The following is a 12,546-nucleotide window of genomic DNA, read 5'->3' as shown; positions in this document are numbered from 1 at the left end:
AAGAGACAACTCCAGCAGTGACCAATTGGGCAGGACTTTCCCCACTGTGGCCGCTGAGTGCCCCCTGCCCCCGGGATTCTGCTCTTGCTCATTTTCCCAAACCATCCCAGCCCGTCCTCCCAGGATGGGTGTCCAGAGCAGAGCGAAGGCCGAGCCTGGAGCCCTTGACCCAAAAGTGCAGAGCCCCGATTCTGAGCCCCCACTGTTCCCACCTCATGCTTGTGACACACGCTTCCCCTGTACACATGGTCCCTTCCCAGCCACAGGGCTCCCACAGGGCATTTCAGAGATGTCTCAGTCCCCTTCCCTTTACAGCTGGCCCAGGAAACCTGCCAGATGCCTGTGCCAGACTCCGTGCCAAGAGGGCGCCTGTCACTTCTAGTAATCCTCTGAGCAGTGTGACTGTTCCTCTTACAGAGGCCCAGAGGGACAGGGTGACTCATTCTGGATCACATAGCCTGGACACTGGCAGGTAGAGCAGGACGGGCAGGTCTGGCCTTTGCCTGACGATGGGCAGGGCCCCTTCCTGCCCCAGCTCCCAGCCCCTCCCCGACCAAGTGTTGCCACAACCCCAGCCTCTTTCCTGTCCCAGCTCCCTGCCCCTCCCTGACCAAGTGTTGTCAGAACCCAGACAGAGCCTCCTTCCTGGACCAGTGAGCAGAGACTCAGCCTAGGAGGGGGTCAGGCTGCTGCAGGAGGTGTGGCCACTGCCAGGAATTCCAGGTAGGGGGTGTGGCACTGCCCCACCAGCCCCCAGGCCACCTGCCTGCCCCTGCCAGAGGGGACAGAGCTTGGGGGAAGGGGGGTGATGGGCCACTTGCCACTACCCACCGAGTATGACAGATGGCAGGGGCAGGTGGGCTTAGAGGGAGGCCATTGTACAGAGGGGAAAACAGAGGGCCGGAGAGGGGAAGAAGTGCCCAGGGGGTCCAGAGGGCAGCCCAGCCTAGTGCCTAGACCAGTGCTCCAGGCCAGGAGCGGATGTGGCATCCTGGAGGGAAGTGTCCCTTCAGCCAGCTCAGGGGAAAGACCAGAGGCCCCGAAGCCAGATGATGGAGCTGGGGGAGGGGGAGAGAGAGAAGAGATGGAGAGGGGGTCTGAACTCAGTTTCCCACCTCCTGGAAGGAGGGGTTCTCGATGAGAACGCCCGGAGAAAAGCTCCTGAAATTGCCACCCACTCCACCCCCAGCGGCAGCAGGGAGGCCTACTGACGTGGGGCAGGGCGACATCATAAAGGGCTTGCTGTGCACACCCAGCGCCAGGCTCTGCGCTTAGCTGGACCTGCTGCATTCCAGCCTCACAGCAGCCCGACAAGGTACTTGCTATCATGGTCCTCATTGTACAGATGGGGAAACTGAGGCACAGATGGGTCAGACAACTTGCCTGAAGTCTCACAGCCAGTGAGTGGGTTCCCTGACCTGAATCTGTGTGCCATAGAATCCGTGGGTCACTCACCTGGCAGAGCCCCGCCGTGGAGCCACGACTGGGAGAGAAGCGCAAAAATGCACTCGTGCATTCGTTCAGCAAAGATCCAACCCCTAAGCAGGCACGGAGGCTGCACAGAGGGTGACGCCATCTCACTTAGGTTTTTAAAGGGATTGCAATCGAGTGGGATCCGACCGGACTCAGCCCTGCATCACCCCTTCCCTCAACCCCCAGCAGTCCCCAAAGGCCTGCCACAGTCCCAGGGCAGGGGCCATGTCCCCAAGGAAAATCCAAGCAGTATATAGATCACACTGGTCTTCTGGGAGCCAGAAGTAGGAACAGGCCCGAGGCTGGCCAGAGATTGAACATTCTGCTCAGGGCGGCCCGGAGAGCAGGCTGAACACAGGGCTCGCAGACCCAGGCAAGAGCCTACTGTGTGCCAGGCCTCCACCCAAGGCGCTTTGTCTGTCCCTGACAGCGAGCTTGGAAATGGAACTTCCAACCGCCTGGGATGCAGGTGAAAACACCTCCTGGTTCAGAGGGGTGAAGCGGCTTGCCTGAGGTAGCACAGCTCACAGACTTACTCCCAAGCCCCTAGCCTGTCCCATGGCCACCCTGTGCCACCCTGACATGGCTGTGACCGCCTCGGTCATGCCCCATTTTCCCACCCGGGAAATTGAGAGGGTTTTGGTATCTGAGGCTAACTTTGGATGGGCAGCCTCTCTGCTCTGGGCTTCAGTTTCCTCGTTTGTCAAATGGGCTCATAACCCACTCTGGACCCCCCGGGCGGCAGTGCGTCTTTGGCATAGCGCCTGCTACCGGTGGAGCAGCCACCGAGGCTTTCCCGGAGAGAGCATGGGGCCAGCAAAGTGGTACTGTCCCAGAGACCGTCTGACTCATGCCACCCCCACCTCAGACACAGGACACGGTGGTTTATGAGCCAGGAACAAAGACTCCCTTTGGCGTGAGGAGCAGAGGCCGTGCGCAGCGTGGGCAGGCGGCGCAAGCCCTGGCCAATGGACTTAGCCCCTATTTGCTCCCTGATAACTGGGTGACCTTGGTTAATATTCACCAGTGCCCTCCCTTGCTGCCCCTCTGCACCCACTGCTTAAATACGGACGAGGCCAGGGCTCTGTCTCCTCTCCTCGGTCTCCACCGCCAGCCCTGGGACAGGGAGTCAATCGTAAGTAAGCCTTTCACAGGAGAGGCTGCGGAGGGGCCCCCAGGGCTCTGCACCCCCCAGGCAGGGGCAGGCCTGGGGTGGAGGAGGGTGTGGAGGGGCAGCACCCCCAGGATGCTGGGCAGATGCAGGGGGCTGCATCGTCATAGTAACGGCAGCCCTGAAGGTGGTTTCCCGTTTCCTGAGCCTGCCCAGTACCTCCCGGTGACTCAACTGGCCCCCGTAAGCAGATGTGGACCAGGGTGTCTGGCTCCAGGGTCCTGGCACCCCAGGTGGAGCATGAGCCAAGATACGGCAACAGCACAATAAGAACAGTGGTTTCTTTCTGCTTGCCCAGCTCCTGTGTCTACCCAGGGGCCTTCTTTTCGGTTGTCTCTTGTTAGCCTCACACCCACCCCTGCTGCCTGGGTGCAATCTTTTCCCTTCCACGGATGAGGAAGTCAAGGACCAGAGAGGGAGAGGGGGACATGCAGGCTCACATCCCGTCCTCTCCAGATGTGCCCAGAAGCAGGACCGAGCCAGGGCTCCCCTACACAGTGGACTTGTTGGCACTCCTCATGCACAGTGGGAGGCAGGAAGGCCTGATGAGGGGCACCATCCGTGGGTTCCAGCTGACCTTCCTGAGTAATTGCTCTGGGCCCTGCCATGTCTAAGCCTGGTGCACATATAAATGCATTTCAGCCTCATATCGACCCTCTGAGGTGGTTGCTGTGGTTATTCCCATTTTGCAGATGAGGAACCTGGGGACAGTGAGGCTAACAACTTACCCAGAATCACCCACGGTCCAGGATTCAAACTCAGGCACCTGGCTCCAGACCCCATGCTCCTGACCCCGGCCCTAGCGCTGCCATATTTCTCCCAGGTCTCAGGCACTGGTTGGGCAACAGGAAGCCTGGGCTGGGGCCTTGGATAGCTGCTCGACCTCTCTGTCCTCCTGGGCAAGACATAGATAACCTCTGCCTTCTTTCCCCTCGCCCCACCCCTACCTGACCTTGATCTCTGGAGTGTTGGAAGAATATTATTTTTCAATCTCTGGTTTTTAGACATGGGGGCTACAGAGGTAACCAAGGCCAAGGTGGCCATATGATGCCTCCAAAAGATCCACAACATCAGTAACAACTGATGCTTCTTGAGAGTTACTGTGTTCCGGGCACCTTTGGCACTTTGCACGTGTTTGATCTGCACAATAGCTCTATGAGGAAGTGTTTTATCATCTCCAGGAAACTGAGGTTCAGAGAGGTTACATAATTTGTCTAAGGTCACACAGCTAATAGCAAGTGGCACTTGAGCAATCTGGCCTCAGAACCTCTAATTTTAGCCACAGAGCAGTGCTGACCCTCTTCATTTAGCCAGGCCGTCTCTGAAGCTTTCTGTTTCGAGCCTTCTGGCTGTAGCTTTGTACACAGAGAAGGGTTAAGTATCAGGTTCTGGAATTAAAATGTCCAGAATTAAATCCCGGTTCTGTAAGCAACCAGCTCTGTGGTTTCCAGTAAGTTACTTATCCTCTTTGGGCCTCAATTTTTCCATCTACAAAATAGGGCTAATATTATAATAATTTCCACCTGGTAGGGTAAGATTTGAGGCTGATTAGATGAGGCAGCGCACACAAAACACCTGATGTTTAGTGTGACGGTGAGCGTGGTGCAGACGCCGATGTGTAGCTGAGGGTTCGGCAGCTAACAGGAAATAAACAAATAGCTGGACAATTGAGTGTAAAACTTGCCACACTCAGAGGCTGTTGGTTGCGGAGCAGTAACCCCTTCCTGCTGGAATCGGTTCTGGGGAGCGCGGCCACTGGCCGCGAAGAAGCCTGCCTCCCCTCAGACAGGAGCTCAGCCCCCGCAGGTACAGGCAGGGCCTCCACACGGGGAGGGGCCCTTCCGCCCATTATCTTGTCTGTCCCTCATCTCTGGCCTTCAAAGGATTCTCTTCTCCATTGTGTAGATGAAAGCTGAGGCTCAAAGAGGTGAAGTCATTTGCCCAAGGCCACCTGCCAGTAAGTGCCAGGCCTGGTCACACCCGGGTTTATTTAGTGCTGGTTTCAACACTGTGTTTGACCTTATGCCATGTTCTCTTCCCTGGACACCGCAGGGTTGCTCTGGGTGGAAATGGTGTGAGACTAGGCAGGGGTGACTCACTTGTTTCTCCCCTGCCTCAAAGACTGCCCCCACCTGCCCAGGACTCCAGAAATGTCACCATGAGGTCTTCATTCCTCTGGTTCAAAGCTTGGCCACTGTGTTCACACACCTCTGGGGACTCACCACCCCTGTCTCATCTCCATTCGGCTTCCCCAGCGCCACCCTCCAGCGGGTGCAGGCTGCTGGCCTTGCTAGACAGAAGGGCAGAAGGAGAGCTGGTCTTGGGCCCCTGAGGCTGTAAGGAACAACTGCAAGGCAAAATGAACCCAAGAGGACGCTTGAGACCAATATCGAGGCCCAGTCCTGACATTCACAGCTGTCTCAGTCTGTGATCTGAGGAGTGGGAAAACCAAGGCTAGTTTCAGCTTTGTCACTGACTCGCTGTGTGGCCTTGGCAAGGCCCTGACCCTCTCTGGGCCTCAGACTCTTCACTGTAAAAGGAAGAAACCAGAGTAGGTGATGTGACACCTGGGAAGATGGATGGGGTGGGCAAATGTGCTCAGCCAGCCGTAGCCCCTGTCCACCCGTCCCCGCAACAGCCTTGCCACCTCCTGGGAGCCCAGCAGCTCCCCGAGTAGGAGAGCCCCTCACCCCATCCCTCCCCACGGGAATCTCAGTCTGTTTTGCTCCACCAAACGCAGATCCCCCTCTGACTAAGATTTCTATGTCAGTGTACAGGGGACCTCGGTTAGGTCTTCTCCCAGCCCCACTCTGTCCAGCCGGCGACAGTGAGGCCCCAGGGGCACAGGACGCTTGCTCAAGGCCAAGCAGATAGTCATGGCCCTGCTGGAGCTAGAAGCCATAACCTCTGGCCCTGCGGCCACTCAGCATAGTGTCCCCACCCTGCAGAAGCCAAACTCCCTCCTGATCCCTGCGCCCTGCAAAGATGGGGAATTTCCATAAACCATCAAGGACTCCACCCAAATCCAGCTAAGAAGTAAAAGAGAAATCTAAGGGAGATGGAAATATACAGAACTAATTTTAGCACCATCTTCAGCTCTACCAACACTGGCTGGTTTGAGAAAAATACAAACATGATTATGTAATGTGTGGTCTGTTCTATTTGGATTATTTAGAGGCATGAAGCCCAGGAAAAAGGTGGCAGAGAGAAACAAGTTTTGTGTTTCATTTTGTTGCTTTATTGGAAAAAAATCACTTTAAAAAGTCCAAGGGGGTAGATGAAAGTCAACATTTCTTATTTCCAAGTTTTTCCCCTCATGTTTTCGCATCTCCAATTCAAGAGCACCTTTCTCTTTGTATTTTATTAGGATGAGGATTTGCGTTGTGTGCCTAGTAGCTAACTACGTGGCTGACACACGCTTCCTCCACTCAGACCCCAGCTCCCCCATCTGCGAGGGCAGCGGGGTCTACTTAGGGGGCCACACACGGGCGGTCGGAGGCCTGGGTGTGTCTGGAGTGGGGGAAGCGCTGGTGGGGGCGGGGGTGCAGGCTCTGCTGCTGTGGACGGCATTGACTTGGACCATCTCTAGGCAGAGCCTGTTCTCGCTGGTTCAGCCACATGCCCGTGGTCTCACCCCAGCTGTGAAACACACATCCCTCACCCCCTACTGCCTGAAGGCTTTGAGTTTGCAACACGTGCCAGCCTCGCCTCAAGAGCTGCTCTCAGATCCCTTTTAATGGAAGGTCCTGTGTCTACACTTCGTTCACTCAATGCTCCCAACATCCCCACTTTACATATGAGGCAAAATGAGGACTGGAGAGATGACCTGTCCTGGCTCACAGCGCTGGAGAGTGACGGAGCCTGGATTAGACTGAGGTCTGCCTGAAGCTTTTCCACTCCCCGCAACTCTCACACACACACACACACACACACACACGAACTCCTGCTTCAAAGGAAAGAGGAGCCACTCTAACGCCCCTGAAAGTGAGAGCCCAGAACTAGGAAATGGCTGGTGACCAGGATGGCAGGTAAGCCGACTGCAGGGACATCAGCCCACTCTTGTGGCTGGGACCACAGAGCATCGTGGGGACAGCCCCCTCTCTCAGAAAAAACATCAGGGGCTGAGGGTCCTTGTGAGTTTGAGTGGGTACACCCCCCAGGGGGCTGGGCCGCAGCCCCACCGTGTCCCAGCTGGGCGCCATCGTGCGAGATGCTCTCCCCAGTGCGGCAGGTGTCCCGGCCCTCAGATGACAGCACTGGAGGGACAGCCTCCAAGGGAGTTCAGCTTGACAGGACTCTTGATTCTGATCCAGGCCGATTCCTGGCTAACTGTTGGCAAGTCCATTACTCTTCCTGTGCCTCAGTTTCTTCTTTTGTAAAACACTGGCTATACAACTTACACCTCAGGGGCATTGTGGATGTAAGTAGGGCTTTCCAGAGCATGGACTCAGGACTAGATACGTGATTCTGGTTCTGCTACTTTACTTGCTTGGTGACATTGGACAGATGACTCAACCTCTCTGGGCTTTGGTTTCCTTGTCTGTAAATGGAGAACGGGAATGTTACGACCTCGTAGGATTGTGAGAAGAATGAAATGAGTTAATACATGTGAGTGCTCAGGACAGGGCTTGGCATATGGTAAGCACCAACTACATTTTTGCTATCTTTCTGATTCTTTCGATGGTGATGGCATAGGACAGTGCTTGGCACAGGCTGGGTACCTAGTAGACATAATAAACCATGGTTGCTTTTGCATGGTGTCAATCCCTGGTCCTTGAAAGTCATCATATGTCCTGACTTGGGTCCTGGCTCCCCTTTTCTGTCTTGTAGGACAATGACATCTTCTGTCTCTTGGGGCTTCCTCCTGCTGGCAGGCCTGTGCCTCTTGGTTCCCAGCTGCTCAGCTGAGGATCCCCAGGAAGGCACTTCCCAGGATACATCCCAGCATGATCATGACCATCCAGCCTACCTCAAGGTCACCCCCAACCTGGCCGAATTCGCCTTCAGGCTGTACCGCCAGCTGGCCCATGAGTCCAACACCAGCAACATCTTCTTCTCCCCAGTGAGCATCGCTACGGCCTTTGCAATGCTCTCCCTGGGGGCCAAGGATGACACCCACACCCAGATCCTGGAGGGCCTGAACTTCAATCTCACGGAGACGCCCGAGGCTGAGATCCATGAAGGCTTCCAGGAACTCCTCCATACGCTCAACAAGCCAGCCAACGAGCTCCAGCTGACCACCGGCAACGGCCTGTTCATCAACGAGAGTCTGAAGCTAGTGGAAAAGTTTTCGGAGGATGTCAAAAAGCTGTACCACTCAGATGCCTTCTCCGTCAACTTCAGGGACACTGAAGAGGCCAAGAAACACATCAACGATTATGTGGAAAAGGGAACTCATGGGAAAATTGTGGATTTGGTCAAAGATCTTGATGCAAATGCAGTTTTTGCCCTGGTGAATTACATTTTCTTTAAAGGTAAGGTTGTACAACCAGTCTGAGCTGGTTCCCATGGAAACACTCAAAAATATTCTCAATCAATTCATAAACTAGCTTTGGCAACGCATCATGGGTTATGGCAATGCATTGCAGCAGGAGTTCTTCACTCTCCCGCACACAAGCACTAAAATATTTGCCATCATTGAATAAGTCTGGGGAATAATGGATTAAATAGTCAAAATTATCAACGTCTCTGCAGAAGTTTTCAGAGCCTTTAATATCCTTATGTTTATTATAAATGTAGACTATGTAATGCTTTCCAAACTATAGAGCCAGAAAAACATGTTGTGGCACACTGCATGAAGGAAATAGGTTCATGGAACTAACTTTGGACAACTCTAGTGTCCTAGAAGGAGTGTCAGCTTTGCAGTCTGAAACACCTGGGTCCAAATCCTGTCTCTACCACCTATTGGCTTTTGACAATACATAAGACATTTTGCCTCTTTGAGGTGCTACTTCCCCTACCTTATCAGGGACAAAATAACACCATGGTTGTCAGGCTGTTGTGAAGTTAAACTAATCACAAAAGACATAGGACTGTGTGGCACACAGCAGATGATCAGCTGACCTTGTATCTCAGCCTGCCCTCCTGCCCTTGAATAGTTAAGATGTCAGGATCCTGTGGTCCCCGAGGGTGTCCTAAGCCAGCTTCCACTGTCCCGTGGAAATAGCCTGGGGGACGTCCGTGGGAGTCAAGGTCAGGGGCTGCTCCCTGCACTGCATAACTCCCTTGCTCATGAGGCACAGTAGCGCAGCGGGGAGCGCCCAGGCTGGAGTCAGCACAGGTCCAGCCCTGCTGTGGACTCAGGGCAGGTCCCCTGTCCTCTGCAGCCCTGTCTCCCCCTCCTGTCCCGTGAGGAGGTTGAGGCAACTGCCCACTTTGACTGCCTTGATGGTGAAGTTCTCTCGGTGCCCCAGAGTGGAAGGCTGCCCAGGCATCTACATTTCACCTGTTAGTCCAGGCAATGAACTTAGGTGTAGGAACTAGAATGTTTGTCCTGAATGATAACTGGAGCGCCCATTAACAAGGAGCTGGGAGCTCCAGACAGGAGGTGACGTATATGACTGATACTCCAAATTTTTGCTTATAATCCACAAGCCACCCTCGAATAAACATATAATTCTAATAAGGATACTTAGTAGGCACAGCCAGGATGGCATCTCTTAGCCTCTGCAAAATAGAAATTCTGGATCTTCCTCTAGTCTTGAATTATCCTCACAAATCCTTTGTAACAGCCTGGACGGTGGCGTTCGGCCCCTTGCAGATGAAGACGCTGAAGCTCGGGGAGGTGTGTCTCACCCAGGGGGCTCAGGACGCCTTTGTTCTGCCTCACTTACCCAGACTTCTCCCCACTGTCCAGGCAAATGGGAGAAACCCTTTGAGGCTGAGCTCACCACGGAAGAGGACTTCCACGTGGACGAGGAGACCACAGTGAAGGTGCCCATGATGAAGCGCCTGGGCATGTTCAACGTCCACCACTGCGAGAAGCTGTCCAGCTGGGTCCTGGCCATGGACTACGTGGGCAATGCCACCGCCATCTTCTTCCTGCCCGACGAGGGGAAACTACAGCACCTAGAGGACGAGCTCACCGAGGAAATTGTGGCCAAGTTCCTGAAAAACAAAGAAACAAGGTGATTCCCCATCCAGGGGCTGGCCCAGGTCCTGCCCGGACATCTGAGGCCCGTCAGGACTGGGGCACATCAGGACGGGCCAGAGGGCTGGGGAGGGTGGACGCTTCCTCACTGCTGCTGTGCATGACCTTGTGCTTCCAGACAGAGGCCACCCCTGAGTTCAGGTGGCACCAGGCAGGCTGTGAGAGGGGCAGTACCCAGCAGTGAGGCAAAGGTTCAATCCCGGGGGACATCTCTATCAGCATGGACACTGTCCCTTCCCACTGTCCAGTGCCCAGGGCAGGGACAGCAATGCCAGCAACATGCTGTGTAGAACTAAGTATGGAGAGATGGGCGTCCAGGCAAAGCGAGCAGTGGAGTGTGGAGTTCAAGGGTAGAATGTCCCTGGGTGGACAGGGAAGGAGCTTGCATCAAGAAGGCCCAGAAAAGCAAGGGCCAGAGTTGGGATGTCCAGTACATGTTTGCAGAATATTCCAGTTTCTCTGCCACTCCATCAGTGTGTTTTGGTTGGGTGCCCAACAGTAAACAATACTGAATACCCACCACCAATTGGTGTATGTTTGTGCCTTCATAAATATGCCCATGGCCTGCTGACCTAGTTTATCATGCACATGGTAAAACAAATATGAAAATACTAGTGGTACCAGGTTAATAATACGAATAGCAGTTTTAATGCCTCTGCCCGCTGCCAGCACCCTCCAGAGGTTGAGAAAAGAGAACGAGGCAGGTGAGGCTGGCCCCAGTGCCGTCTGCTCACTCATGTCAGACCCTTCTCAAGTTGTCACTTTTTCTCCATGGAAAACAAGAGCTGGGCATTCAGCCTGCCACAGTCACTCTTCTTTCATTCACTGAACCTTGAGTGTCAGGCCTTGGGAATGTTCCACGCTGGAGGTGAGGAGGACCAAAGACTGCAGGGCAGGATGAGACATACTTCAAGGAGGATACCCAGGATCTGCCTGGAGGGCTTCTCAGAGGAGGTGGCATTTCAGAAGCTGTCAAAATAAGATGATCCCCCTGATGCCAACGTTCTCTGACTCCTTGTGTAGAGGAGCTAAAAACAGAACAAATCAAGGCCAATTTCCTTTCTTGGAGTGTGGGTAACACAGCACTGAGTGGGAGAAACAGTCAGAAAAAAACACTTTTACCATGTGGTGGTGCCCAGAAGAGCAAGAGAAATGCTGTGAAACTCCTTCATTTTTTTTCTTGCATTATAGGTCTGCCAATTTACATTTTCCCAAACTGGCCATTTCTGGAACGTATGATCTGAAGACAGTCCTGAGTAAACTGGGCATCACTAAGGTCTTCCACGATGGGGCTGACCTCTCAGGGGTCACTGAGGAGGCACCGCTGAAGCTCTCCAAGGTGAGGTCACCCTGACAACAGTGTTGTCCCCTGCAGTTGGTGGTGCAGAATATCAGGGGGCAGGGGCAGGCCCAGTTCTGTCATGAAGCTGAGGAAAGGGCCACGGGACACAAATACTGACATAGACTGAGCTGAACATGCCCTTGACTCACTGGGACAGGGCGTGGTCAGATGGCTCAGCTGGGCCTCCTGTGCCGTTGGCAATTTAGGGACCTCCCTAGGGGTTGTGCCACTGACCCTTGGTCTCATCTTTGCCCCAGGCCTTCTAGGCTTTGGGCCTCAATTTACTCACATTTACACAGAAAGGCTTAGGCTCAGGGATTTCAAAGGGCTTTTTGGCCTTTTCCGTCTGTGAGATTTGGAGTTATGGGTGAATTATTAATTCGGAGGTAATGGGTAATTTCAGCTGAAGATGCCACTTATTCACCCAAATAAAAGGGAACCAAAGAACAACTGCAGTTACATGCTGGGCTGCACGCTGTGTGCCTGCTTGTAGAGTGAGCCCTGGGAGGGTCATCGTCAGAGTCCCTGTCCCCAAGGAGCTCAAACCGTATACTAGAAAGGAAAGGCCTGCGGAGGCAGACACCGAGAGTGAGATGAGCCATCGTCCCCATCAGAGTTTGGCGTGTCCCCAGGAGGGAGAGGGATGTAGCTCAGGCAGGGAGGGGGAGGGGAGCTGGCCGAATCAGCCAGAGCCTCCAAGGACAGAGAAGGGCTTGTGTGACCAGGAGGGAGGGGAGGGCGTGGACGGGGACAGGAGCCCGTCCCAAGTGAGTGCTCCCGGGAGGAGGCTCCCACGGGGGCCTTGCTGCCAGGCCCGGGGTGGGCACAGCACAGCGCAGAACCAACCCCCTCTGCTTCTCTCCCCTCCAGGCTGTGCATAAGGCTGTGCTGACCGTTGATGAGAAAGGGACAGAAGCCGCTGGGGCCACATTTGTGGAAGCCATACCCATGTCCATTCCCCCTGAGATCTCATTCAACAGGCCCTTTTTCTTTACAATTCATGATAGAATCACCGGCAATGATATCTTCATGGGAAAAGTAGTTAATCCCACCCAAAAATAACTGCATCTCTGGCTTCAGCCTCGCCCCTGGAGACCAGGCCCCTCCCTCTATGACATTAAAGAAGGGCTGACCTGGCCCATTCCTGAGTGTGGCTGCAAACCCCTCCCTGTTGTCTCTGAGTCTCCCTTTGCGTGCTGAGGCTGCGCATGGGACCCAGGTCTCACCACGCTCTCTGGGGGCCTCCGAGTTATCCTCACGGGGCACCTGGGCCGTGCAGGCATGTGCTGCGCAAGGAGGAAGGTGGCTGAACCCACACCTTGCAGGCTTGGGGCCCATCTGCTTCTGGAAGAGCTCCAGGCTTTCCTGTTGTGTCTGGGAACCCCAAGGAGGGCCTTGCCCAGCTCAGAC

The 12,546-nt window shown here is 54.4% G+C and overlaps 1 protein-coding gene across 2 annotated transcripts; it reads left to right on the top strand.

The window, feature by feature from the left end:
• Positions 1 to 652: 652 nt before the first annotated feature.
• On the top strand, positions 653 to 12,301 carry LOC138396256 (alpha-1-antitrypsin-like). Of its 2 annotated transcripts, none has more exons than XM_069489317.1 (5): positions 653 to 723; positions 7,475 to 8,118; positions 9,501 to 9,771; positions 10,986 to 11,133; positions 12,007 to 12,301. In XM_069489317.1, the coding sequence occupies exons 2-5, from the start codon at positions 7,479 to 7,481 to the stop codon at positions 12,196 to 12,198; spliced, it is 1,251 nt and encodes a 416-aa protein (XP_069345418.1). In that variant the 5' UTR covers positions 653 to 723; positions 7,475 to 7,478; the 3' UTR covers positions 12,199 to 12,301. The 2 variants fall into 2 exon arrangements, with proteins under 2 accessions (XP_069345418.1, XP_069345409.1); XM_069489308.1 differs by lacking the exon at positions 653 to 723 and adding an exon at positions 2,525 to 2,608.
• Positions 12,302 to 12,546: the final 245 nt, after the last annotated feature.

The sequence above is a fragment of the Eulemur rufifrons genome, chromosome 2 (assembly GCF_041146395.1).
Source record: "Eulemur rufifrons isolate Redbay chromosome 2, OSU_ERuf_1, whole genome shotgun sequence".
NCBI lineage: Eukaryota > Metazoa > Chordata > Mammalia > Primates > Lemuridae > Eulemur > Eulemur rufifrons.
This window is presented reverse-complemented; position numbering and strand designations above follow the sequence as displayed.

What these genes read in the sequence shown, in the direction of transcription:
- LOC138396256 (XM_069489317.1), top strand. Translation starts at nt 7,479, where the DNA reads ATGACATCTTCTGTCTCTTGGGGCTTCCTCCTGCTGGCAGGCCTGTGC. An exon ending in GAATTACATTTTCTTTAAAG is followed by an intron (nt 8,119 to 9,500) that starts GTAAGGTTGTAC and finishes CCCACTGTCCAG; the next exon opens with GCAAATGGGAGAAACCCTTT. An exon ending in CACCGCTGAAGCTCTCCAAG is followed by an intron (nt 11,134 to 12,006) that starts GTGAGGTCACCC and finishes TCTCCCCTCCAG; the next exon opens with GCTGTGCATAAGGCTGTGCT.